We start from the raw sequence: 27954 nt of genomic DNA on the forward strand, positions 1-27954 counted from the left end.
TCTAACCCATCTTTCCCACCGCTGGATTATTTTAAGGCTTCCCATTGTAAAGACATGGCAAAGTACATGTCTTTTAATAATAAAAAGGATATCAGAACTTGACAGTTCTCAAAGAGAAACACCCTGGTTTCACGTGAAAGAAGCAGGCTGTCTACCTGTTCCACTACAGCTGTGGGCAGTAAGGCATGTGGCATATCTTTGTGTTGGAATCATTTCATGCAGGTGTGTCTGCAAGACCACAGCACATCACACACTGAGAAATCTCCTTCTGTGATCCTTTTGTACTCTGCTGGGGTTTGTTTTTGGTCTATGAAGGGAATTGAAGAAAGGAGGCAGAAGCAGAGTGGGATTTCTGGAGAGCGCATCGATTTTCGTTGGTTGTTTGAAAGAGATAAACCATGTATCAAGCTTTGGGGAAGGGAAGAACGAGGAGACAAATTACTCTTTGTTTAGGGAGTTCAGGGGATGTGAGGAATCAAGGATACTCACATTAACAAGACTGTGCAAGACTGGCCGAAGGTTGAATGTATTTGAAACAGAAAACATGAGGATGCTACAGGCAGTTTACTCTTTCCTTTGTAACCCCCAATTTTGTCCTGTTTATAACTGTTATTGATAGGAGAGGTGATTCTCCTCCCCTCTCCAGCTTTCCTGGAGCACAGCTAGTAGCTATTGCTGATGTAGCTGCCTCCATGCTGGGAAAGTGGTCGGGCTACACTGAGAAACCAGTGTTTTCATCACACTGTCTGCTTGCGTTGACAGAGGCTTGGAAGGGGATGTTGCAGCAGGAAATCCTGAGCAGCTGAAGGATTTTACACCAGGAACTCCTGTTCAAGGAGTGAGAGCTCAGTTTGCTACCTGAGTTTTACCTAAATGACTTGGTTTATTGCTTTTATGCTTGGCACATGAGTACTGTGGTGGTGTGAAACCTCCCATGAGTTATGATTGTTTTAATGAAGTTCTGATTAATTCATGGGACGTAAGTCTATAATTAAGCATATTAAGCAAATGGTGCTGGTACAGCAGATTTTAACTGCAGATTCTAATAGTCAGGGCATTTGCTACATCTCAACTATGATTTCTTCCTACTAAGTTGAGATGCCTGTCAGGAATAAATGACAGGGTTTTGGCTACTGGTGAAATGGTTTCATAAAAACCCTGTCACATTTTTCTGTGAGTGTAGAAACACTGGCTTTAGAGCAGTCTCATAACTTCATAAACTGCAATGCTCTGGTCCTTCTAGCAGTAGCTGAATCAATAGATTAACTTTTTTCTGTGTCTTAACCTAAGTAGCACATAGAAAAATGTTTCCTTATTGGTTTGGGGACCTAGATGGAAGTACTGGGGACAGAGGAGAGAGGAAGGTATTAAGACCATAACCAAGTAGCAGTTTGTGGCTAGTGCTACATAGAAATGGTTTAGCCTGTAGTCCTGAGGCCACATTGTCTTCTGCAGTCCTTTCAATTTCCCTTTAACTCTGAACCTCTTGGCTGACACCAGCAGCATTCAAGAAAGGCCGGAAGGGCCAACAGTAATTTAAGTCTTCATGAATACTGTGGAAATGAGACAGCCTGGTGATACTCAAAGGTCTCCTATAGTATTCCCTCTGCAAAAAAGCCAGTAGCACAAGCTCAAGAGGTAGGGATTGAAGGGTCTTCACAGCAGAGCAACACTGGCAACCAGGCTTTGCTAGTTCTGATGCTCACACTCTTCCTTTTTGAATCAGCTCCCTTTCAATTTGACTTTGCCAGTGCTAAGAAGAAGACTCTGAGGATACCCTCTTCCACTTGCCTAAAGAACCCATCAAGCTTCCATCTTAAACAGCTAAGCACCAACCAATTAAAGCTCAATATTTTGTGCAAATTAAAGGCAAGTGTAAAATGTTTACAGCTTCACAAGCAGTTCCAGTTAAAACGAAATGAAGCGTGATTTCTTAAAGTGCATGGCTGAATTTATATGGTCTAGAGGACAGTGTAGAAAAATGAAGTAGGTTCTGTAATGGGTGTAAGCTGACATTATTCAGGCTATGTTTACCTTATCTGCTATAAACACTCTGAAAAGGAAAATTGGCATCCAAGGTCCTAAGACTATCTCCAGCCTCTTAGAAACAAACGTATAAATTCAAGGCTTCTTTCTGCAAACCTGCACTCCCATGGAGAAGAAAATAATAATTCTGTACTGCCCAACTCTTCAGTGAAATCACTCAAAAGAGGAACCATTCGCAGAATAGGGCCTGAGAGACACAGGAAAAATTTTCCATCTTTAGTTTCAGGCCTTCTATCTGTCCCTTGAGTATAATAAGACAGGCTATTATCCCCTTGTTCGTCATGAAGATTAATGTTCAGACCAGCTGAAAATATTACTGTTCTGTTGGGACCTATCGGGAGATCTTCAGACCTGTGAGAACCCAAGTTTAAAGTTTTTAAATAGCAGAGCTAACATCTTCGTCCTAGGTAGGCACAAATGTCTCTTTTGCCATTATCTCCTCCGTGCTGCTGCTGCTGCCGGAGAGTGAGGATGCCCTACAGCTCCACGTTACTTGTGGCATCTTTTACACAGGCTTCGTTGCTAAATGTTAAGCTATGCAATGAAAGCACCAGAGCTGTTAACTCTCACTCGATTAAGTGGGGAAAAAATAAATAGCATCACCCTTTAATGGAAATAGAGATTTTTAAAGTTTGCTTCTCTGTATTTTGTACAGAATGGTTTCCCTTAAAGATCTGATGCGTTCCTTAAAAATTGATACCCAGGTTTAACGTGACAGGATAGGGATAAAATTAGTCTGAACGTTTTTAAAGAAAGGATGCCTGTGGTTTAGGAAGCCACAGAACATCTCCCCTCTCATATTGTTGAAGTCGGCTTTCTCTGTTCATCTGGGTATAAAGCACCTGTGGGCGCTGGGGAAGCGTTTCATATACCAACCCTTACCTACAGAAAATCAGCCCCTTTGTCTAGAAACACCACAGGTTTGTTTAGCCTCTTCTGTAAGCTTCCCAGGGGCTGTGTGAGCGGGACTCAAACAAAACGATGCCAAGATGTGGTGGGAAAGAGAAGAGAGCTTCGTGGCTGAGACAGGAAGGTTCTACCCCAGCCTTCTGGAGAAGCAGAAATTATTAGTAACGAGTTAAGCGATGGCAGTTACTAGTTATGCCGAAGTTTGTGTGCGGCGGTGGTGCCGAGGGGGCCCTGGAGGGAGCGGCGGGGCCGGACCCGGCCTCTTCCCGCCCGGCCCTGAGGGGCGATGCGCGAGCCCCAGCGCGAGCCGGGCGCAGCCGCTTCCCGCCCGGCCCCGAGGGCGATGCGCGAGCCCCAGCGCGAGCCGGGCGCAGCCGCTTCCCGCCCGACCCCGCGCGGCGCCGCCCCTCAGCCCCGGGAAAGGCCGCTGGGCACGGGCAGGACGCTGCCCGGCTGCGAGGAGTGAAGAAACGGCCCCTCCTGCTCCCTCCCGCTCGCCCTTCGGCGCTAGAGATGCTGCAGCCGGCGCCGTTGCTGGGAGCCCGCGGGGGGCGGCCCGTGAGGGAGGGGCCGGCCGCGCGGAGCATGCGCTGTTGGAACAGGTACCACCCTGCACCCCGCGGGGGAGCAGCGGGGGGAACGTACTCGCGCTGCAGCCCGGGGAGGGTCCCGTGCCGAAGCAGATGTGTGTGCTCTGAAGGAGGCTGCAGCCTGCGTGTGTGGAGGGGAGCTCGTGCAGGAACGGGACCCCAGCAGGAGCTGCTGCCCATGGGGGACCCAGGCTGGGGTCATTTGTTCCTGCAGGGCTGTACCCCATTGAGAACACCCCCTGTTAACACGATATGAGAAGGAAAGAGTGGCAGAGAGGAGCTGGTATGGAATACCCACAGCTTCCTATTCCTCTCTGCCACTTGGGGAGAAAGAGGAGATAAGAGAGAAGGGAGGAAAGGTGCTTTTAGTGTCTTTTTTCTCTCTCTCTCTTTGATTTTTAATTGGTAGTAAGTTTAATTAACTTTCCCCAAGTAAACTTGTTTTGCCAATGGTGATAATTGGTAATTAAGAATCTCTGTGTCATTGATTCATGAGATTTTTCATCATATTTTCTCCTCCCGTTCTCTGAGGGATTGAGAAGGTGGCTGGGGTGGGTGCCTGGCTGCCAGCCACAGTTAACCCACCAGAGGACCGTAAAGGGAATCAAAGAGAACTTGTCAGGCACATGGAGGTCATAAAGACATGCACACTCTCATTGGCATGTGCCCTGGGATGTATTTTTGGTGTGTGGGCTAGTGGGAAGAACTTGTTGTCTCTTCTGATCCATCAGGTCCTGAGTAGCCAGAGACCTTCATGTGCAAGAGTTGTCTGCCAGCATGCTGCAGCAGGAGCCATGGTCCAGCCAGGGCTCCCCACTCTGCATTGCGACCTGTGTCCCTTTGTGGGAATAGCAGAGGCATTTAGGGAGAGTCTTTGCAGCAGAGAGCCTCTTCCCTGTGCAGTGCTGCTCCCACCCATGGCCGTGTGCTGCAGTAGCCTTCAGCACAGGCTGCACGCGGGCTCGAGTCAAGGAGAGTGGGATGACAGGCGTCAGCGCAGTGGGGTGGGGATCCTGCTGGCAGAAAAATGGGGGGTATCATACTTGTGTTGTCCTGCTGATCCTGTGACAATATGGAAATGTGTTAGAGGGAGGGGAAGAAAGTAGGTACTGACAGACAGAGTTAAGTGAAAGGTGAAATACAAAGCTCACAACAAACAGGTTCTCTTGAAGAAGACAGGATGACTATTTATTTTCCTTCCTTGAGTTGTTCACTGACGTGAGTTTTTAGTTAGTTTGTTTCTCCTTTTTTTTTTCACTCCTGGAGGCAGTATACCAAGAGATTAAAAACACAGCATGTGCCAGACACAGCTTTTGGCACTAGATATGAGTGGGTAGGAAATTGTCGTATTTTTCTAGACTGTTTTAGCATAATCTCATGAGGACCTCTTGCATTGCTGCTAATGCAAATCCAGGGCTTCCTTTCTTAGGGATATGATAGTTCACAGTGATTGGTTTTACATTTCCATGGGGGTGATAGTGCAGTACTCACTGTGGATTACAGTGGTTCAGCTGTGGGAACAGAAAAGTTAGTCTGATGCTTGGCAATGTCTTTTCATGCTGTTGACTTTATGATGTTTCACTAGACGTGTGATTGATGGTCCTGGAATCCTTGTTCATGCACAGAATAAATGTCTCAGAGGCAAAACCAGCACACATTTTCGTCCAAAGCCTCAGTGAACAGATTGCTCAAATTGTGTTAGTGCACTTTTGCCTACTCACAACATTACAGTAACAGTCTGGAGCAGGGACAAGCCCTTCACCCATCAAATTTGAAGCAATAAGGAATTCCAATGACCCTGACCTCACATGCTGCACCAATTGTTGAGCAGTGCTCCAGCTGACTGACGGTGGCAGAACAGGAACTGTTGCTGTCCCTCCTCTGTTCTGCTGGATCAAGGTCGGGCAGGAATATTCAGCACAAGAGCAAACAGTCAAATTTAGATCTGACAGGTCATATGGATTTTGTAGACGAGGCTTCTATAAGTGAGAAAGAATAGTCAACGGTGATGAAGTTTCTCTTCCTACAAAATTTATGCCAGATGATGTTACATACACCCTCAAATGTTCCATTTACCTGCCAGAGAGAGCAAAGCCAAAGCATTGAAATAAACTTGTTTACCCAGTGATGTAAACACAAGTCAGTGGTGGAACCAAGATTAAAATGTTTCTGGCTACTTAAATCTGTGACTGGATTTTGAGATCATCCCTTTTCCGTTTTGCCATTGTACATGTTGCTTCTTTTAAGCAGACAGATGCAATCTGTTTGCATGCTTATTGTCATTAGCAGGAAGAATTAACCTCTTATTTGAAGTAGAAAGGGTTACAAATAGAGAAAGCACTTTGGTAAAAATGTAAGGAAATGAACATGAGCAGCAAGAAAGGCTTTGTGAAGAAGCTGGAACAATGTAATATAAAGATTAATGGAATCAGTGAGGTGATGATGAAGCTGATTGAAGGTTATCATCTCAGGTACACAGGCGGGATGGCAGCCTTTGGCTGAGAGCTCTTGTTCCCTTGAAGAGTCAGATGACTGAATCAACGAGCTAATTCCAGCTAGAGTAAAGAGGATTCTGCCTGAGCAAAGTTCAGATGCTGCTCTGTGGCTGGGCATATCATTCCCGTAGGAAATGAATGCTACACCTTTTATGTAAAACACTGAACTAGAGAGCCAGCATAATCAACTAAAACGGACACTATCTTGCTTTATATTCAGCATTGGGTTGTGGGATTTTAATAGTTCATTAAATTTACATTGCAGTTTTGTGCATGATATTAAAAAAATGACTGTGATCCGACCAGCACAAGAGCTCTAATGTAGCCATGGGAGAAGGAGCTGAAATCCATTCTGGCTCATTTGTTATCAAGGAAGACGGTTGCTGTGTTTTAAAGTCTTCAATACTGAAACTGGTGCAGGGGCCAGAAAGGAGAGATCTTCAAACTGCATCATTAGTTGACAAAACTGCCTTTTGAAATTTACAAGAAGTACTTTTCTTGTAAACTGATCAAAATTGATGAAGTGTCAAAGCAATAAAGCAGTAATAAATAGAGCATTCACACTACTATTTGTTTGCTTTTCAGCATATAACATGCTTTGATATATATATATATCTCAGCTTATCATATACTTCAACATACTGTGCATGTTACTACCATAATTTTATTCTCTGTATTGTATTCCTCCAAAATTTTAAGCTGCAGGATGGTAGGAAATAAAGAAAGGCTGTGAAAGGTGAAAAGGTATCAGTGAAGTGAGAAGGTGATAAAAGGAAGCTGTGTTTGAATCAGATACAATATCTGCTTTGTAATTGGCTTAGAAATATCTTGGGTATTAGCAGTGGGTGGTCTCCACAGTCTCAGAGGGAGGGAGGTTTATTCTTGGCTCCAGAGCTTTTACAATATCTTGATTGCTGTTACTTTCCCTTCTTGTAGGGCAAGTTTTGTTCAGTGGTGCTGGTTGTTGTCAGTAAATGTGTTCCCTTTCACCTGCCCACCTCTCTGAGCCTTAGGCGTGTTTGTTTGCAAGTTGTCTGGCTGAAATTGAACTCATTGACTGAACTGACTGAAATGGAAAAGTGCCTTTTGAATTGTCTGTCCAGAGCCTTACCCATACCCCTGGGGAGAGGATTTGTTATCAGAGATAACAGTGTAGTTGTGAAAAGAATGGACATCCTTTGCTGTGGGTTGGAGCCTTGCACTCTGCTCTTAGATGTCATGGTGATGCTGACATTGCAAAGATGGATATTGCACTCTTTTCACCTACCTCTGGCAAGTCCCAACTTCCTGTGTCCTTTCACTCTTCTCCTAAAGTATGTGCTCCTCAGTCATACAGTGAGAAGCTTCTCTGTAACTCATCCATGCCAGAAAAGAGGGACAGGAATGGTCCCGTTTTCACTGAATGGTGCTGTTGAGCAAACCTGCCAACAGTCTACAGAGAGTTGTCCATTTCACGTAGGCTCTGTGAGAAAGCAGGAGCAACTGGAGCAACCTGGCCCTGACTTGGTGGCAGCCTCAGCTCCCCTTGATTACTGCACCCTGTGAGTTACAGCTCTGGGGAGAAGGAAGAAATACATCCCCGAATCGATAGCACAAAGTCTTTCTTTACGCTGCCCTTTCTTTAACTGCCCTCCTATTGGGTAGTGACCCTTAAAGCTCTTTCAAGAGATACTGATGAATCTGTATCATTTAAATATGACTAATCCCACCCTTAGATCTTCAACTCTAAATTAAAGCTCGATAGCCTTTAAAGGTGCTGTTTAAGTCAGGTTATATATATATTATATATGTTTAAGTCAGGTTATAAATAGTGTAAGAGAACACAGTGCCCTCTACACTGTGCCTGCAGTGATCTAAGCTGTTCTTTGCAGTTATTTAGGATTTTATATCCTTTTTTTTTCTCAGAAGGAATGATGCTGCGTGAAAACAAATTGTGGAAGGGGGACTGGTGACAGGACATTGAAGTGAAGCATGGACATTTCAGTTGAAGTACAGCGTGGTAGTCAAATGCTACCTGCTGGGCTGATTAGCAGTAATAGTATAATTCTATAGCCTGTGTTATACAGGAAATCATAGTAGGAAAATGAATGGCCTTTCCTTTCTGCAGTGTGGGAATATATAAATGTCCTGTGCTTTCATATTCACTTTGTCTTAGGTTCTGGAATGACCAGGAGTCATGTATGTGCTTTCCTGGCACATCCATTTTCCTAAGTGCTTGGCAGAGCTGGAGGAGCCCTGATTGCAGGGAGGGAATGGATTGCATTGTTAGTTTCTGATTTTTGTGCAGTGTTGTTTTTTTAAGAGATGATAGCTTTAGGATGAAAAGGCTCTTCATGTTTTTGTTGGACTTAGCCTCTCTGTGTTTTTGTCAAGCAAACCAAGTGTGTATACCTAGACATTCAGATAGAGGCTCTACAAGTCCTACAATGTCTGAATGCCTGTCACTGCTGCCAAGACTATCTAGTGAAAGGCAGAGGACTTTCAGCTGTCATCCACGTGTAGGATTTTGTCTCCTCTCTCTGCCTTCTCCTCTGATACTCCAGCTGGCTTTGTTTGCATACCTGTCACATACTTGTGTTTTTCATTCTCACAAGCCATGCAAACCCTAAATAATAGCTACATTTCCTTTACAAAGATCTTTATCAGCCTTCTCCCAATACGACACAGCCCTAAAAGTCTGCTTTATGAATGCCTTTTTAACAGACCTCCTCCAAGCTAGATTGAGTTTCTTTTCTTACTTTTTGGGTACCAATCCACAAGATCACTGCACTGTTGCAGTAAGGAGCAGGACTTTGGGATCACCTCTGTCATACTTTAAAATATAGAAGTCTGGAGTTCTTAAAACGTTTTTCTTCATCTTTCAGTACTGTAGCAATCTGTCAAAAAAAGCTGCAGTCACTAGCAGTTCATTGTTTGGGGTAGATTGTGTACTTCACAGTGAGCACACCTGTGTGAATAACAGAGCAGAGTTTTTCTGACATACTGATAGTTTTAAGACACATTTACAATGTTACTGCATCATTTTAATTACAAGTCGGGGGATCTCTGTGCTTCCTTCTTTCTTACCTTTTAAACTGTAGAAAACATCAAAGCCAAAACAAGCAAGTTTATGTATGGTGAGACATATGTAGCAAGAAACTGTACAGTAGTTGCTTGGCATTTTTGAAGACTGGGCTAATAATTTAGCTTCCGTTTGATTGCTCACAAGAAAAACAACACACATGTGGATCCTGATCTTCTGCAAAGCCACCTTAACTTCAGTCTGGTTCCATGTTAATGGAGAAGATTTTCCTGTGGCTTCTCTTGGGGTGAGGGGACGTTTCTTACAGCTCCTCTGGTCGGTAACTGGTGGTGCTAGGTCCTTTTAGTAGCATTGTTTTCAGAGAATTGATCCACCCTTTTAAATCACAGTCATCACCAGTCAAACAAAAGCAGTTTGCTTCTATACTGGAATCAATAGAATGGGAAAGGTGTAACGGTTTAACTGGGAACATACACTTTTTTACTTTTTACTGTTGTGTCTCCTGTTTGAGGATAGATTTTCCTACCATCCGTATTCTGTTGGCACGTTAGGTCAGTGTGATCTATAATCTGCACAGAAAACACACACTGTCTGCCGTACAAGAACAGGTTTTTTGTTTCAGAGCTTGCTGCTAATGTAACGTGTTATATTGATCCAGTCTGGCTTCTCAAGTATTTTCCTGATGGTGATGAGAAAGATGGTATAATTCTTCACCAAAAGGAGAAGAGCTTAATTTTCATGCAAACCAATATCCAACAGAATCGTAAAGCCCTAGCACTGGTAATAAAAATAGAAGCTGATGCTATTAATACATCATTCCAGATACACAGAGCACCATTATGTTGCTCCTGGGTTGTGTAAAACTTGGTGTAATCACAGTGGCCATGGACTTGAGCCCCATAAAGTTGGAAACCTCACCAGATGGCCATTGTCAAAGCAGCTTCTCAAGATGCTATTGCTGCAATGTGTTCAGACTCTAGATATGACTTAGTGGTAGCTTTTTAGAATACAATTACTGAATGTAACTGATCCACATTATGGAGGTAATAACAATAATAATAATTTGCACTCAGTGACCTTTTATCTGAGGACCCAAAAGCTCTTAACCAAGGCTTTTAAATACTCCCTTTCTGCTTATAGGAAAGAAAGTGTTCAGAGTCTTGATGGAGTATGAGAGAACTGCGAACAGCAGCCTGACTCCGTGGCCTAACTCAGGCAGTCAGGGCAGTGCTCTCTGTGGTCTGGGACTGGGGCAGGAGAGTGCTCTGTCCCTGTGCTTGACAACTGGGAGACAATGTCAGGATGGAACCTCCTACTTCAGTGGTACTTTTCATCTTGAGGAGAGCCAGCCATCAAGTGGGATTGCTTGTAGATTGAAATGCTGTGTATCAGGAATGAGAATGACATATAATGGCCCTAAACAGAAATTTCCTGTATATGCTCTGTAAAATGTGAGGATAATGCTGAAATGATGTGAAGATCTGGGGATATTAAGGCTCAGCTAGACCACACTTAGCTGAGGTGTGGAGTGATAACATCTTAGACTCCATATATTCAGGGCAGACAGGTAAATTCCTGCAAAGACTGACCTGTATTTTAGGGAGAACGATTATGTCCTTTCCCAAAGTACTACATGTTGGCCATGAATTTACTGAGCTTTAATACTCAGCCTCAGAAATCACATCATGGTATTTATCGGTAATGGGAGTAAATAACTGTGTTTGACATTTGCTTTTGTACAGTCAGTGGTTATTTTTGCTTCTCTTTTTTTTTTCCCCCCCCCATTGTGATTTTGCTGTTGATTTTCAGGGTCTAGAGATCATATCTGAAAGTTTTCTTGGTGACTGGTTTTGTTTTCTTTTTTAGATCGATGTGATTGTGACTTTGGGCGGACTTGGAGGACGCTTTGACCAAACAATGGCATCCGTGGAAACGCTTTTTCATGCGACAAGTATCACTCCCATTCCAGTGATAGTTATCCAGGAGTGCTCACTGATTTACCTGCTTCAACCTGTAAGTGCTGTGAAAAGTTACTTGATAATTAAACTGACCTACCACCCAGCCTGACCCTGGAGGTCTTGCACCTTTAAATACTTATTTTCTTAATTGTATGTTGTACTGTCCGAGCCTAAATATAAAATGCAGTGCAGGGAAGCGGGCTCTGCCTGGGTAAACATTGTGTTTGACTTGTTCAGGGTCATTTTGTTTAGAAGGGGAGAAACAGACATCCAGAAGTTATGAAAAACTGAATTTGGGTACATCCAGGATTTAGATTATAAATGGAAAAGGAATAAATTAAACTGTGTAATTGGATTCCAGTAAGTTTAAACGTGGCACACAGCCCTTTTGCTTGTTGGGTAGCAATGAGGATTTCTGCAGTTAGAGAAACAGAAGAAGGGTGTAAGAGGAAGATGTGAGGGAGTTCCTGACAAACACATCAGGCAGATCTCTAAGCGGTGCAATTGATTATGATCAGAATCCAACTGGCATCAACGAGGGAGTTTATGTAGGATGTGTTATTTTTGTGGGTTTTCAGGTCTGTTGTTCCATTTATTGATTCATAAAACAAAACGCACAAAAGATCTTGCTGGGCTTCTGCTTCTGAGATTTAAATGAAAGGCAAATCTAAGCATCAAAGAGTCTTCTCTAACAGTGGTTCAGTTATTTGTTTGGAAATATCTTTTCCTGATGTCAGGATTTCTAGAAGCTTAACTAACTTTCCCATTTTATCCTGGAAAACTTACTTCATTAAAATACATGACATTCACAGGTAAATTTGACAAAACCCTGCACACACGTGCTTCATTGTAATTTGAGGAAAGCGTTAATAAGGTTCTATGAGATTACAGGTTTAATCCCCAGGGGCAGATGCTGTATTAACAACTTTGAGGCACTGTGTCTGCAGCAAAGATGGTAGGCACAGGTGCTTATTTGCCAGCATGATGAGGAGTGGCTCTGATGGTTACTTGCCTAGCCAAAGGGATAGAGGCAGCAGAGTTAGGCTAAAGGATAACTGTGCTTAAAAACTGAAGGTGAGGGGTAACTTGTGACTTACCTGTTGCTCCTGTACTTCACTGACCACTGTACTTCATTTTCAGGACATTTTTAAGAACATACTGAAAAGCTGAAATAAGATGGAGACTTCCCAATTTAGCTTACAAAACACTTACTTGGACTGGAAAGACTTTTAATTCTTTTAATTCCTCTTGTCTGTAAGTGGCTTTTAAATGCAGTGCCTCAGGTTGCTTTTGGAAGAGTCTTCAATACATAACTAAACCCTTTTGCAACTTGAGAAAAACAATCATGATCTGTGCATTTAAATGGATATGTGGGGTTTCTAACGGATTGGACTTGCTGGAAACCTCTTTATCTTCTGTTTTTAACAATGCCCTATGAGGAACATTTAATACTGTTTTGTTGATGAGGAGGATTCCACTGGTATTACTTTTTTTCTGCTCTCAGCTGCTGGATGCCAGTCTGCATTGCCAATATCTGACTTGAGTAACTTCAGGCTGTTTCTAGCATTCAGAAATAAAGGGCAGGTATAAGGGGCAGGCTGTTTAAACAATTCTAATGAAGACTTTGACATAAAATTGCTTTTCATTGTTGGTTTAAGCTTCTCACTGTCAGCATCTTCAGTCAGCTGTCATGATTCTTCCAGATAATAACATTAATCCTACATAGTCTAGATAAAAATGGAGTCGTTTTTACACAGAAAGAAACGAGGATCCTGAGCTTGGAAATGTCCTTTTTCTTGTATGTAGTTCAGGGTGATATTTTTCTCTTCTAAACAGCCACAATCATGACATTCTCTCTCCTTCCCCTCTTCCTTTTGTAATTTGAAATCAAGGTAGGAGGGAGCCGAACACAGTGGGAGACCCACTGACTTTTTGGAATGCGAGCCTGGAAACTGTGCAACAAATGAAGCAAGGTTTTGAGATTCTAATGGTAATGCAAATGATAAGAACGTGTTGCTTTTTGTAGAAAACATAGATCTGAAACATTTCTTTCTTGGGGACGAAGAATCTGACCTTTATTGTATTCTTTGGGTAAAACATGAGCGAAATATAACCGTGTTTTTGCTTCAAAGTAATATTAGTCCTCTGATCACTGTAGTGGGAGGCTGGTATTGGTTCTCTATCATATATGCCTAGGCAGAGGCTAAAACATTTACATAGAACAGATAAACTGTTAGTTCTGTAATAGTCCTAGGAAGGATATAAAGGGGAATAACAAGTCAAACTACTGATTTTTTAGTTACTAATGCAGAAACCAAGAGGAGGACAGTGTGACTAGACATCTAGACCATTGTGGAAAGCCCCAAGCAGTAAGAACATAGTTTTTAACTACAGAAGTTGTAAGCTGACAGTGAAAAGGTTTTTTTTTCTTGTCTAAATGAGACACTAATGACCAAGAGCCTGAATTTAATGTATCTTTTGCTTAGTCTTCACTAGAGCAAAATATTCCTTTGAGGAGATAGCCAACACAGTTGAAATCAGTGCCAAAATCTGAAGACTTTAAACCATTTCAGAGAAAAAACAAATTGGAGATTGAGCTGCCTCTGATTTTGCCAACTTCAAGGTTTGTTAGATTTTGTGTGCCACGCAACACTAATTAGGAGTCAGAAATAGGGGGACTGTGTAAGAATTGAAGGAGGTGATGCCTGCTCTGAAGCGTTTTCTAATGGTGTGATCAGAATGTAATAAATTAAAAGCAAAGAGGGAGGAATAAGTCTCTCTGTACTGAGTAGCCATTGTATTTCTTTCTGTAGTGGGGGAAGGGAGGAAAGCCTGAATGCTTAATAAGGAGTAATCATTCTTTATAAGCAGGGTATTTTATGCAACAGTCCGTGCCTTTTCTGCTGGAAATGTTGGCAATATCAATTGCCATCAGAATATGCCCTGGCTGGAGAGCATTAGGCCCCTAAGAGTCATGTTTATCATGCTAGCCATGCTCAATACGAATGGCTTCGGGTTTCACATACATACTTTCTCATTTTCTGGCTGTGTGCTTCTCGGGACTACAGAAACATTAGCTTCTGTACACTGAGCATAAATTATCTTTTATCTATGAGTTTTATGCTGGTTTGTAATGCAAGGTAATAGGATTTATGACCAAGAAATGAGAAGATGTCCAAGAGTTAATGAGGCCTGTCTTTTACATTATACTGGGCAGTTCAGTTTTCCCCATGCAGGATTCCAGCCCTGGGATGGAGAGAAGAATTGCTACCTACACTTGCAAAATGTGTTCCAGCAGCAGATTTTCATCAGTTAGCTAACTCTTTTGAAAAGTGTGTGGATACTTTGATAACCCTTTTCGCTTGCACACAGCTTTTCTTGTGAGAGCATGCCTGCCTTCCCTGGGAGAAATGCTGAATAACTGAACTTCATGGATAGTGGCCCAACAGCTAAATTGGAACAATAAGAATGAGGAGTCCTGTCCCTTGTTCTTGGCTCTTTACTACCATTTCATTGAAGGAAATTGCATAGTCCTTTGATCTCACAGTCTCCTGGTTTGTCAGTTGGATAAAGCCCACATCCTTGTCTGAATGGGTACTGTGAGGCTCGTTTAGTTTGTCGTGAAACACCATTACATCCTCAGCTCTGCACTGAGGTGGAACAGAGTGTTATGGTAATAGTAAAAACAGCATTAATAAGGCCCTTAATTAATGTAAATATTGCCATACAGTAGGCTGTGCAGCTAATTAGTTAGCATGGTTCCAAGCACAGTTTTTAGTGGGAGCCAGCTATTGTCCTCACAGACAGTGCCTGGGCACAGTTTGGGTTTAGCACAGGCCACTAACTGCTTGCTTAGTGTCTGGAGAATACTGCCTTGTCCTGGAGCAGCAAGGAACAGCCTTTCACCTATAAGCACTGCTGTGCCAGTTAGCTTGGCCTCCAGAGAGTATCACCTCAACTGCTTTGCAGATGCAAAGTGACAAGATGTGGAGATCTGCTCCTAGGTGGGGACACTGCAATAGATATAAGTGAGGGAAGGTACAAGACTGGAAACTTTACTGGAATTTGTTATTGTGATTCTTTATGCCAACATGGCTTGCTCTGTGACAGTGCTTGTAAAGTTTAATGGGAAGCTCAGGGTATATACTTTCGACTTGTGAGTTTTCTTCTAGTAGCCAGTTCCTCGAATTTTGCAGGTACTTCAAGAATGAGTTATCAGATCAGTTCTGTACCACCTCACGTGTGTAGGAAGCAGATCTGGCTTGCACTGGCACTCAGTAGAGAAAATCCTTAGTGAGTGTGCCTCTTCTGAGGAATAACTTTGGAACTGGAAGATTCAGGGACAACCTTTCCTGTCTCCTTGCCCTACATTATTAGTACATTTTGTGGGCAGATTCAGTTGCAAAAATGTCCCTGTTTCCAAGGAAGGGGTTTAAACATACATTTAATATTTAAACATATATTTAATATTTAAACAAAATATAGAAACATATCTTTTATACTTAAAATATTTATTGTCCTGAAATACCATCTTTCCTGTTTGGTATCTGCTCTCAAAGAGTGCTGTTGGAACTTAATCTGGTGGACAAACCTGTGAGTCTCTGTGCTTCAGGCTCCTTGAAGGTCACTGGAATGAGCGTCTGTGGAATTCACAAATATGTGACTTCTTTTTTCTCTAATAAATACATCTCTGTGTGACTTTGTCTGTGAGAAAGCAAGCCTGGGGAAGATTTACTTGCTATCTGGCTTCTCACTGCAATGAAAGAAAAATTTTAGCGGGATTTTCTCTTAACAACTAAATTCTTTATAACTTAGTTCTCTTCCAGCATCAGCAAATGTGTGTGAATTATAGAAAGTTTATATAGTGTCTGAGAAATAATAATTAGCTTTTGAAACACTCTTCTCCTTTCAAGCAGTTTATTTAGCATCAGTTAAAAGTGCAATCTGCATCAACTTTATGAAATATTTGGAGCAGTGAGGATTTTTCATGGACTTTTTTGCAAGGATGACATCTAATAGTTACAGATTACTTCTGTATAATGAAGACATATGCAACATATTTATGTTTTTAATAAGTCTCAACCTACAGCCTTGGCTTAGACAAATTACAACAAATTCATAAGGCAATTTGTTAGCTTGCAGGTAAACCCTTTAAAAAGAAATACTTATCTTTCAGAGAGGAAAGGGAAATACCAAACCATCATTGCTAAGGGAGAAAGAACAGTCTTTACTAAATGAGATTTTCATCTGCTCATAATTCTTAAGAAATAAGTAATACTCTGTAACAGGAAATGTTAATCACACAGCTGTTGCTACATTCACATCTTAATGGTTGTCTGCAAGGTAAGACACTGTAAGGAGTCTAATCGGATTACTTATGTGTCTCTCAATTCTGGAGTTGTCCAGTTTGATTCTGAATCAGCAGTGGGTGCTTGCTAAGTTTCGGTGCTTCTGCTCTCAGAATTTTTCAGGCTTTGTTCAGATTTTTAATTAGTTACTGTAGCAGCTGATGGGTGACCATCAGGAGAACCATGACCCTAAATAAAGCTCTTCCAGTGAGGTTCCCACTCTCTGTTGTTGCCTCTAGCTGTTGTGATAGCTTGTTAATATGATGATATCTGTTTTGTTGCTTTAAACCACAAAAATTTCTATTACTGAACTGATTTTTTAAGAGCTGGGTTTTTTCCCAGACCCGTGCTTTTCCCAAACCTTAATGCTTTTCACAGCGACCCTGAAGCTTCTTTCTGTGGTGGTCTGATACTTTGGTTGTCTGTGTGAAATGCAGTATTTATAACTTTTTGTACTGTAAAGCAATTCTTCTGGTGCACCAGTTGCCCACCTTACATTAAATGATCAGCAGCAAAACATATAATGCTTGTCTTTGATATTTGCTTGTCAGTAGGAGCTGATGCTTAAAACTGAGGTCAATAGGAAGCTGATAAAACTTTCTCCTGCTTGGGTGTTAGCAGCAAGCTGAGCAAGACCACAGCAGTATTTTCACTTGCTGTGTGTTCATTTAATCTTTCCTTTGGAACTAAAGAAGACGAAGCTGGAGTGTGTGTGCATGCATGTGGTGATTCTAGTTTTGTTTTGGGTTCTTTCCAGGTAGGACTTTCATCCTATATAGGGATTTTAGAGGAAGCTAAAGGATTCCCAAGCTTTTCCTGAATAGATTTGTGACCAAAACAACAACAAAACAACAAAAAAGGCATTTTAAAAGGCTGTTTGTGGATTCCAAATTTGATCAACAGAATCAAATACTTTGTACATAAATGAATAAACTTTCTACAAGGTGCCATATATTTGTACTTCAAAAGGGAAAAGCTATTCAATATGCTTGTGTGTGTGAAGCTCTAATAGACTGGTGCTTTACAGATTGATTTTGTAGTATTTTTATGATTACTGCTGTGGTTTAAAATACTTGTCTACTGTCTGAGACCTAGAGGGAGCAATACAATGTTTCTGAAGTTTCAAGGTTAACCATTAGACATAAAGGACTAAGATGGCTTAGAGGGATAATTACAAACACTTTCTGTGACTCCTGATCAGAGGTCACTACCCTTAACAATTAGTTACCATACATCAAGATCTTATTTTATCTTTCTAATCTTATTCATTCTTTATTTTTTTGTCTCCCTTTTGGATTTTTCTGTTCCCATCAATTGTCTTCTCTCAGCACATTGTGATCTCTTAATTGTTTGGTGTAGTTTTGTAAAAAAATACTCCTGTTACAACTGAAACAGCCACTGCTGCTCTGAAGGCTTTTCCCAGGATTCGTCTTCTCCCAGCAGTTATAATTCTATGCTACGAAGCTTCAATTCATCTATGACCTTTTACCATTCAGGCTTCATCTGTTCCTCTTGAGACTTGCAGCATTTTCTCTTGATTCTGTTGGCCAAAGTGGCCTTGTCTGTCTGTGCTGGAGTTTGTCAGAGTGATATCTAGTGCAGCGTGCCTGTGCATCACCCTTAAATTATTGCTGAGTTATAACTCTGTGTTTGGCTTTATTGTGTTAGCACAAATTTCTTAAGTCCTAGGATTCTTTGTTACGTGCTGTCACTGTCTCTGAAGGCATCTTCCTGCCTTACTTGAGCTGAATTTCACCAAAGTTTCATAGTGGGAGTTTTCCTCTTTGAGTAATAAATGGATTTCAGTGATAGTTTGGGGGTATGGGACTTTTTCACTCCCTCCCTGGCATTACAGAAAATTCTATAGGGAAACCAACAGGTATCAGAAGTCTGTAATCTGTGGCAGATTTCATCCTGTGGAAAGAAAACGCATGGTAAATACTTTATTGCATACAATTGAAAATCTAGCAAGGAAAAATCAATATTATTGTTCCTAGACTGAATGTACATGGCAGTAAATTTGAAGTGATAGTAGGTAATAAATTATCTATCACAAACCCCCAAAAAATCAGGGTGCTGAATACTTAATGATTGACCAAGCCTGAAGGGTTTATAGATTTCTTTAGAGGAAAACTAAAAACTGGTCCTTTCTGCTCACATCTGAGTACTGGCATTAGTTGAAGTTGCAGAAGGTGAGCATCTGTATTCTGACCTCAGTTATATCTCTAAACATGTTATCTCTTAAATTCAGTTCCTTTATGAAATTGCTTAGGCTTTTCCAATCCCTTACAGCCTTGCTGTTAATTCTGTATCTGCCAGGGCAATGGTGTCAGCTGTATGGATTTTCTACGTTTACACCCATTGTTAGAAGAGGATCATTGCAAAAGATGGTAATATTAGTAATATCTGAGGTTCTAGGGAAAATGCTGTACTGCCCTGATAAACAAGATTTAGCTAGAGCTGTTCAGCTTTGCCATGCAAAGTGATTTGCTTTGCAATCCAAATTTTCTTCCTGTTGGTAACAACCTTACTTCAGCAGTCTCTGCTGTGACAGACCATCCCAAGAGCAGACAGGGATCAAGGGCTGAGTGCTTCAATATCTCTTTAAACTGCGATGACTGTCACTCTCATATCAGCTGCAATCAAAAAGACTTGCTAACAGTGCAGCTGAGCCCAATAACCTTCACAGAAGCATGGGCTCCTAATCCTAAAATCAAGAGATTTGAATGAATGTATGCACCAGTCCAGACTGGGAGTGCCCTGCTGGAGAGCAACTGTGCAGAGAGGGAGCTGGGACTTATAGTGGGCAGCAAACTAAACATGAGCCAGCAATGTGCCCTCGTGGGCAAGAAGGCCAATGGAAGCCTTGGAGGTATTAATAAGAGTGTGGCCAGCAGGTTGAGGGAGATTCTCCTCCCCCTCTCCTCTGCCCAGGAGAAGGGAAGGCTGAAGGGGGAATTTATCAATGCTGAGTAATACCTAAATGAGGATGCCGAGAGGATGGGGCCAGCCTGTTTTCTGTGGTGGCCAGTGACAGGACAAGGGGTAACAGGCATAAGCTGGAACATGGGAAGTGCTACTGGAACAGGAGGAGAAACTCCTTTGGTGCTGAGGTGAGGGAGCCCTGGCCCAGGCTGCTCAGGGAGGGTGTGGAGGCTCCTTCTCGGCAGGTTTCCAAACCCACCTGGACACGTTCCTGTGCCCCCTGAGCCAGGGGAACCAGCTTTAGCAGGGATTGGGGCTGGATGAGCTCTGCAGGGCCCTTCCAATCCCCACCAGTCTGTGGTTCTTTAAATGTGCTCCTGTTGAAAGCGAGATAAGGAAACAAACAGAAGGAGCTAGAGCTCTGTGTATGGATGCTGATCTGTGCAATCATTGGAATAGCTGAGAAGCAGTGAGGTATAGTCTGTATGACTGGAGATGTAACAGGAACATAATGGCTCTTTGGGAAACACAGGCAAGGAAGAAGAGGAGAGTGGTAAGCCTTTTTGGGAATGAACAGTTCACAACAGAAGGAATCCTGTGGGTGATAGCTCTGAATGTCCAAGTGACAGGTTCAGTGGAGGGTCACCAAGGTGGTGGGGAGCTGGAGCCTTGTGCCAAATGAGAAGAGGCTGAGGATACTGCGCTGCTTCAGCCCAGAGAACAGAAGGCTTTGGGGAGCCCTCATAGTGATCTTCCAGAATCTGTGAGGAGTTTATCAAGAAAACAAAACCAGGCTTATTCATGAGGTGCACAACAGAAGAATGAGAGACAGTGGTCCTAAAGTGGAACAAGTGTTCTAGATTAGTATAAGGAAAAATTTATGCCATGAAGATGAGGATAGTAACGTACAGGAATGGGTCGCCCAGGGAATCTCTTACCTGACAGTGTTCAAAACATAATTGGAAGACTGTGCTCAATGACTTCTCAAGAATCACCTGAGTGATTCTGGGACACTTGTGGAGATGCAGGTAGATTCAATGGCATGTTAGAGCCTATGTACAATTACCTGTTGGGAAGAATCTGGAGTCTCCTGATACAGAGGACTGTGTGGGCATGTTCAGGAATCGTAGTTCTATCCACTGTGGTTTCTGTTCATGTTTTTTTACCTTACCAAGAGTGATTTGTTTTAGTCTCTTCTGTAACCTCTCAGAAAAAATGCTGAAAGGAGAAGTCATTGCTGTCTCTAAATACACTGAATAAATGCCAGGGAGATAAACAGGCTGTTTAAGCTCAAGGCCAATGTTAGAACAAGAGTAAATTGCTTTAAATCAGTGATTGGTCTGATGAGATTCCGCAACAGCTTTCCAAAATAGAATCACAGGGAGGAGGGGAACAGTTGGAAACATAGCTCACTACGTTCATTTTATATTCCCAACTGTGTTCCCCAAACAAGTGAACATAAAACTTTCAAAAGTTGCCAACATAGGACCTTATGTAGGCATTGTGTTTCCAACTGTCCTTCATTTCCTACTTTATTTGAGTTTGAAGCCAGGCAATGGCATTAGCATTTGGAAGCCTGAGTCCCATGATGCTGGTGTACATGGGCAGCCTTTCAGCAGTGCTGTTTTACAAATCTTAGTTCCTTTTATTTGCCATCTCTGGAAATCTGGGCGTTACTTTTGTGTATTCCCTAGGATATCAAGGCTCTCCAAAGGTGTCTTAGCTATCAGAGGAGTTTTACTAGTGCGAAAATGGATGCTGGACTGGCAACACTACTAGCCAAACAGTGTACATTTTAAGCATATGGCAAAGCAGATTAATGATATCTAAGCATGTGCCTAAGCACTTCATCGGGCTGTGGTCCGCAGATGTAAGTCTACTAACTCATCTGCTGTACAATTCCAAGTTAAGATGTCTCTGCATTTTGCCATCCACATGACAGCCGGTGATGCTTCATAGGGAGTATCTGCATTTCTGTGGCATCAACAGCTGTTTCTGAACTTTTAATGTTCATTAAAAGTTCCCATCCGTTGCTAATTGAATTACGGCTGTCAGTTTCAGCAGCGTCACGTACCTGAGGGAGAAGAAGGAGCTACACCCAGAGGGGAATCCTTTTCTTCTGATGAAAGAATAAATTATCAGATTGAATAATAATTAGCTTGCAGAATTCTCTCCTAGTAAGCACAGTGTTGGCCATGAAATGTGCTTTTGTGTTATGAGTCTGAGGCCTTCCTACTCCACAGCAACTTAAAGATTTTTGGATATATGCACCTAAAAGCTGCACTGCAGCAGATATCTCTCCTTAGGCTTTTAGTGATGAGGTCACCTTGTTCAGTCCTTTCTCAGCTATCACATTCCTTTTGGGGCAGGGAAAAGAGGAAGCCTCCCTGGTAAAAAAAAGGTTCATTTTTCTTCTCTTTGTAAATACCAGCAGTTTTCCCCTCAGCTAGGGGAGGTACTTCAGAGTGAAGTGAGAGAAGCTGAAGATATGGAATTAGTCTTCTGTGGCAATGATGCCACAGGCAGAGTCTCTCATTAGCTGCAAGCGTGGTGAATTTCTTTAAGGAGGAGCTGCCTGTCTCCTTCACTTTAGAGAAACCAGGGAACTGTGGATAAAACTGATAAGGTATTCACTGTACCCAGGGTATCAGCTGAAACTTTAAAACAATAAAGAGAGCATCAAGGGAGGGCTTGGTGTGTGTCTGAGTGAAGCCCTGCTCATTCACCTTCCTGCTCATTCGGGATGGTGTGGGAGTTATTTCCCTGTGTCGTGGGTGTGCAAGCTTAACCCACGCTTGCTCACTGCTGCTTGAAATGCCATGAGGATTGCCAAGAGTCTGGTGTATGCCTGTTGCATGACATGGGAGATGACAGGCAGAAGTCTTGAGTTACCATAAACAAATCCAGCTACTCCACTGTGCCTGATGTATGCCACAAATGAAGGAGTACTTCAGGACCTGAGTGGTTTAAAGAAGTAGCTCTTCATCTCTGTTACACATATCCATTTTCTTTAGGCTCCACAGTATCAACTGAATTAATAATGCCATTCAGCCTGTGTCATTTCTTGGTCTCTCATGGGTCTGACTTAAGGATCTTTCCTACCTGTTAGTGATGCTGCAGAAGGATCGGGGCAATATGTCTGTTAATGGTAATGTCCATTACCATTTATGCGTTGTAACACCCTTCTTGAACGTCCTTCCTCTTAATTCTCTTTTGTATTTAAACCTAGTTCCAGATTACTATGCTAAATGTGTTCTGTGCCTCCTTAGGGAGGTACTGTGAAGCTGTTCATTTAGAAAACTGGTTTTCCAGCAATAGTCTAGGAAGTTTTTAAGTGCTTCCAATATGGAAGCACATTCAACTGTCAAACATAGTCATAGAAACCTCTTAGGGACATAAAATACTTAAACATCCATTCTTATAAAAGATTCCAAGTTACCTGAGAAAGTGAATCAGTTTGAGGTATTTAGTGTGGTCTGTTAAAAGGCACTAAATGGTCAGAAAGAACTGTCAGCACTATGGTGAGCTGCCTAGCATTGGTAATACAATTCAGATGTGCAGCTGAGATGTTCCTCTTCCTCATTTATGCTGTTTGTGGCAGTGACAGCAATGTTCTCAAGCATCAGCCCGAGCCATGGGCTTCAGATAATGAGGAGAATGTAATTGCTCATTTCTGTAGCACTGGGAAGCCCATGCATAATGATGTTGAAATCTCTCATCTTGAAAGACGGTGGGAGCTCATGTTTCTGAGATGGGCTGAGACAACCCCTGCAGTTCTGTGAGACTGACTCCCTGCTGGTGTCTCCTTCTGGAAACCCAGAGGCATCTCCTGCCAAGAGCCTGCATCTGGTTGCTGCCATGCAAACTTCTCTTCTCTTTCAGCTGGAGGAGTGAGAACAAGATCTTCTTGAAATTTGGCAGTATTTCTCCATGGGACTCTGGAAATTTAGAATTGGAGATTTTTTTCCTGTATGAGGGATAAAAATCAAGTAGAGCTTCCTGAAGATGCTTTCTCCTCACTGACTGTTTTGGTAATTCCTACCTTGGAGAGGAGGAAGTGGTTAGGTAAATCTGAAAATAAGCCTAGTATTTCGACATTCTCTGTGTAGTTTTATACTAGAGCATGGTACTGTGATACCATGATTTCTTTCCCTCAGATGAGTAGTCTCCGAATTTTCTCCCATTGGAGTCAGCTGACAGACAAAGTCTGTGGTGGAAATAGTTCATTTTGAAAGAATCCATAAGATGAGGGATAATAACTTACTAGCTTTTCATATAGGTTCTGATCTTCCATTAGTGAATCTCAGACACCATCTCATGCCACGCTCTTTAGCTAGATCTCAAGATGTTATTAGTCTTATATTACAGTGAGAGAGAGACAAAAGGCTTGAGGAAGTGAAATTATTTGTCCAGGTACCCAGTGATTCAATACCATATTGAAAATTGAATCCAGTTTCCCTGGTTTCTATTACCAGTGAACTGTCAGCTGGGACCTTTTGTCCCACTTCTTGGTGCTCCTGACTTGATTAGGAGTGACCTTTAGAGGTGATGGAGGTTTAATCCTCTCAAAAAAATCACAAGAGCTCATTTTTCTATAGTAGTTGAAAATTGATCCCAACTTCCTTAAGAGAAATTGTGAAGGAGGTAAATAAGTTAATTAATTTCAGTTCTTAAGAAGCATGAGAAAAAAAGTCTTGTATCTGATTCTGAGAATGTCATGGTTTCGATTAGCCAAAAGTACAGATGCTAATTATAACAACAGTTGATTATTTCTAATGAACAAATATATCCAAGAACAGAAGGAAATAAGGGTCAGAGTGTGTCAGAGAATTGTCTAAATAATAACTCCTGTCTTCTTAGGTCTTTGAGCTTTTTGCCCTGTGTGTGAGCAGTGAGTGTTGTGCCAACCAGTAAAACATTTTTCATCTCATCAGAATATTACAAGTTGTATTTTGGTTGTCATAACAAGAAGCAGTTCATGGGAGACAGTAGAGGATGGATGTTTGTTCCCTCCTGCCTATTTTTTTAATGCATTAGAGATATGTAGGTTAGAAATGCAGAAGAGAAAGTGACTACAGCTATCAGTCTTTCATAGGTGACTGAGCAAAAGGAAATCCTAGGATATCACATAACAGAGCTTACAGCAAGATTTGTTCTCGTTCTCTGTGAGGTTTCTAGGAAATTCATATGTCATATCCCAGCCCAATGAGCTGTCATGGACATAGTCTACTCAAGCACAGCGGTGTGTTGCTGCTTCTTTAATATGTAGTCAGATAAAATTCTGTGGTTGGATGGACAGGCACATCTTCCCCCTTTCTTATCCAAACTAATGTCTAACTGTAGATGTTACAAAAATCCCTTAGCAAGGAACTGATTCTTTCCTTTCTCAGGAGAGCTGCAGAACTATATGTTTGGAGAGGCCAGGTTCCTTGAAATTAATTTAAAAACATAGAATTTGAGTGCCCATTCACCAGAGTTAGATAGAGCCAGTGTACATTTATTTCTCTTTTTTTCTTCCCTGAAACTAAAATTCTTCACAAGTGTGTGTCAAATAAAGCATCTGAAGTGTAACAGGGAGGAAGAGATGGAGTACACCGTGAGAAAATCAGAGTCACGCCTATCCTTCTATAGAGGGAAGGCAGAGGAGGTTTTGAAGGGTTCGGTTAGGTCTGTAATCTGGGCAAAATTAGGCAATAACTTCTGAAGTGGAGGGGAAACTGCTGCACTTAATGCTCTGTGGGGTGAAATTGGTGAAAAGATGCAAAGCAGCAACCCAGATCTTGCGAATTGTACATGGACTGGACTGCAGACAGGCTAGAGAAGAAGAGGATGAAATAAGTGACATCAACCAACAGAGTATGGCCGTGGTAGTTACATACTGGGGTGAAAACACAAAGCATTCATTGTCCTGTTGTATTGTTTAGGAAAAGTGTTAAGAGATGTGTGTAATCTGGAGCCATGGTACATTGAAAAGCAGATTGAAAGTCAGAGCAGAAGTATCTGTTGCAAGTCTCATCTGTGTCTGATCTTTGGAGCATCCAAATTGTTTCTTGTATTTGCCATTTGTGGACTTGAGCAGAAGCAGTGGTAGCCCATGAGGTGAACACCAGCCTGAGCCATCCTGCGTGCTGACTTCAGAGAAACACTGCCCAGCCAATGGCTGAATGCAGGGCCTATCCTGGGCAGGTCTGTGACAGTCCCTAGCACTGGCACATTGCATGTTGGGTGCACTTCACAGACTGTTACCGCAATTGTTCCTCCCTACATACACCTACACACACAGAGTCACACTCACCCTCCTTGTGGTGTTGACTGCTTCCCCAGGCAGAGTTTATTCATGTAGGGGACACATGAATCTTCTCTGATTTATTGGGGAAGAAGGGAGTGCTTCCTGGAGATTTGTTGCTCTGTTGGTTGGGTTTTGATTTTATCTTACAACAGTGAAAATCCTCACCAGTACACTTAGAATGCACTACACTTTGTAAGATCTCAGTGCATGGATCAGATGCACCCTGTATAAAAGCTGTGCTGTCACTGGCCATGACTAATCCAGTGTTTGAAAAACCATTTAAAGAAGCACGCTTGGGGGTTGTACATTATTCCTTAGCATGTAGTATGGGGTACCTGGGTAACCTCTGTTCAGTAGAAGGTACTTCTTGTTATATGCATCTCCTTTTCTCATTGGTTGGATAGGCTTTCACCAAGTGAACACACATGTACATGCTTTGCCCTATCCACCTCCCTACTCGCAGTACTTATGTGAGTCATATAGAATGATCTGGGCCTCCCATGGCAAACTGTGAATGAAAGGAGCAGGACTTTCTCATTAGAGTTTCATACAGAAGTTGGCACAAAGAGTTCTCTGGAGATGGGGTGCCGTGGCAAGTACACAGCTGGTGTGATAGGTGGAGATGTAGCCAGCTGGGGAGACAGCCACAGAAACACTTGGGAGGGAGTCAGAAGCAGAGGGGTGTGTGCTGGTAGGATGAGTATTTTTCCTGCCTGACCCCTTTTTCTACATCACAAAGCAGTGAGCTTCCCAAATCAGCCAGTCTTTTCAAAACGGGCTGTGATTGATACTAGCCATAGCCCTACTATTCATTACCTGGTACTGAGTGGCACTCTAAAAGGCTGCTGTCTTTTCCCCCATCCTGAGAAATATTCAAAGGGAATAAATGTAATTGCTTCCAGTTTGTTCCTTACCCTTCAAAGGCCCTGGCCAAAATATGTGAGGATCAAACACAGCCAAAGTAAAAGATACAACTTCTCACAAGTAATTAAGTCTCTGAGTAGCTAATGTGATGTTTGTGAAGAATCACTTGAACATGTTATATCATGTAAACTAGAATGAGTATATTTTGGTTTAAAGATGGTAGCTCTGCATGTGTAACGATAAATATATGATAAATATATGATAATATTAGTCATGTATGAGTAAGTAAGACTCTCTGACTGTAGGACCTTTCCCCTTCCACAACTCCTCAGATCTCTTTTCTTTCTGCTGTGTGGGTGTGTTGTTACATACCTGGAGAAAATTACATAGCTCTAAAAATTGAGTGTTAAATACAGAACATTTTGCTCGGTTTCGTTATAGACCCATAATATGTTCTCAAAAATGGAACATGACTTTTGAAGAGGAGGTTATTAACCATGGGGTTATAACTGTTATCCTCCCAGGAATGTGATGGATGGAAAGAATATGCTTCTAAGTGACTCGGGGATGGGGTTTTGTGCACACATTTTTTTACTGTTAGAGGGGAGAAGCAGCAGTTTAATGGTATCTATTGGAAATGATTTGAAAGCTACTCCATTTGAACTGATTGGTGTTTCTGCTGGTTAAAAGGGATGTTTCCATTTTATGATACTAAGACCAATTAGATAAATACCAAATCAAGTGTTTTAACATCTAGGCAGAAGTGCAAAGATGGGTCTGTTGTGTAAATTGTAAAGTAACAAAGTTAAAACACTCAGAGAGTCTTCTTCAAATATCTATCCACACGTGATTTTTAAACAGAAACATTAATATAACTTTTGCTTTACCACAGGAATGTCCCAAAGACATCTGCCCTAGAAATAGGTGCACAACTTCAGGGTTGTATGTGCTGCCATTCAGTAGAATTTCTAAAAGACTCAGTTAAGCCATGTTTAACACTTTTTGGATCTAAGGCATTGCTTAGACACGTTCTATGCATCACTGAGAAAGTCTATGTGCTTAAGAGAAAGCTAATTGGAGTGAGGAACGAGAATATTTAGCACTATCTGAGCTTTTTGTGTCCATGTGAATAAGAAATCTTACACTTAGTTCTAAGACACTTGTGTAATTGTGCTGCCCAGAATAATGCAGTTCTCTGCAGGGGGACAAGACCTCATTTGCAGGAGGTGATTTTTAAAAAGGCTACCTGATCCCTCCTATCAAACGTGGTTCCTGACCCTCTTTGGTTTAATTTTCTACATTAGAAAGGCTAGAAATGAGCACCCGTGTTTCTGTGTGTGTGAGCACTGAACAGTGAAAGAGACTACTGCAGTTTTTGGAGAATGGATCAGGATAAAGCTTGACTCCTTATTTCTCTCCCGATTGATATTTATGATGGGTAGGAAATGGGGGTATATTTGTGTACACAGGTAATAAAACCACATGGACTTTTATAATAAAGAGTTGAA

The 27954-nt window shown here is 42.0% G+C and overlaps 1 protein-coding gene across 5 annotated transcripts in view; it reads left to right on the top strand.

Annotated features, from left to right (window-relative positions):
* The window catches only part of TPK1 (thiamin pyrophosphokinase 1), a 385084-nt gene that overhangs the window by 281760 nt on the left and 75370 nt on the right, over positions 1-27954 (top strand). For all 5 annotated transcript variants that reach the window (XM_061996850.1, XM_061996851.1, XM_061996852.1 and 2 more), the window contains one exon: positions 10929-11075. In XM_061996850.1, the coding sequence (XP_061852834.1) occupies positions 10929-11075 (147 nt within the window). The remainder of the gene's footprint in view (positions 1-10928; positions 11076-27954) is intronic.

This window comes from Colius striatus, chromosome 5, assembly GCF_028858725.1.
Source record: "Colius striatus isolate bColStr4 chromosome 5, bColStr4.1.hap1, whole genome shotgun sequence".
Lineage (NCBI taxonomy): Eukaryota > Metazoa > Chordata > Aves > Coliiformes > Coliidae > Colius > Colius striatus.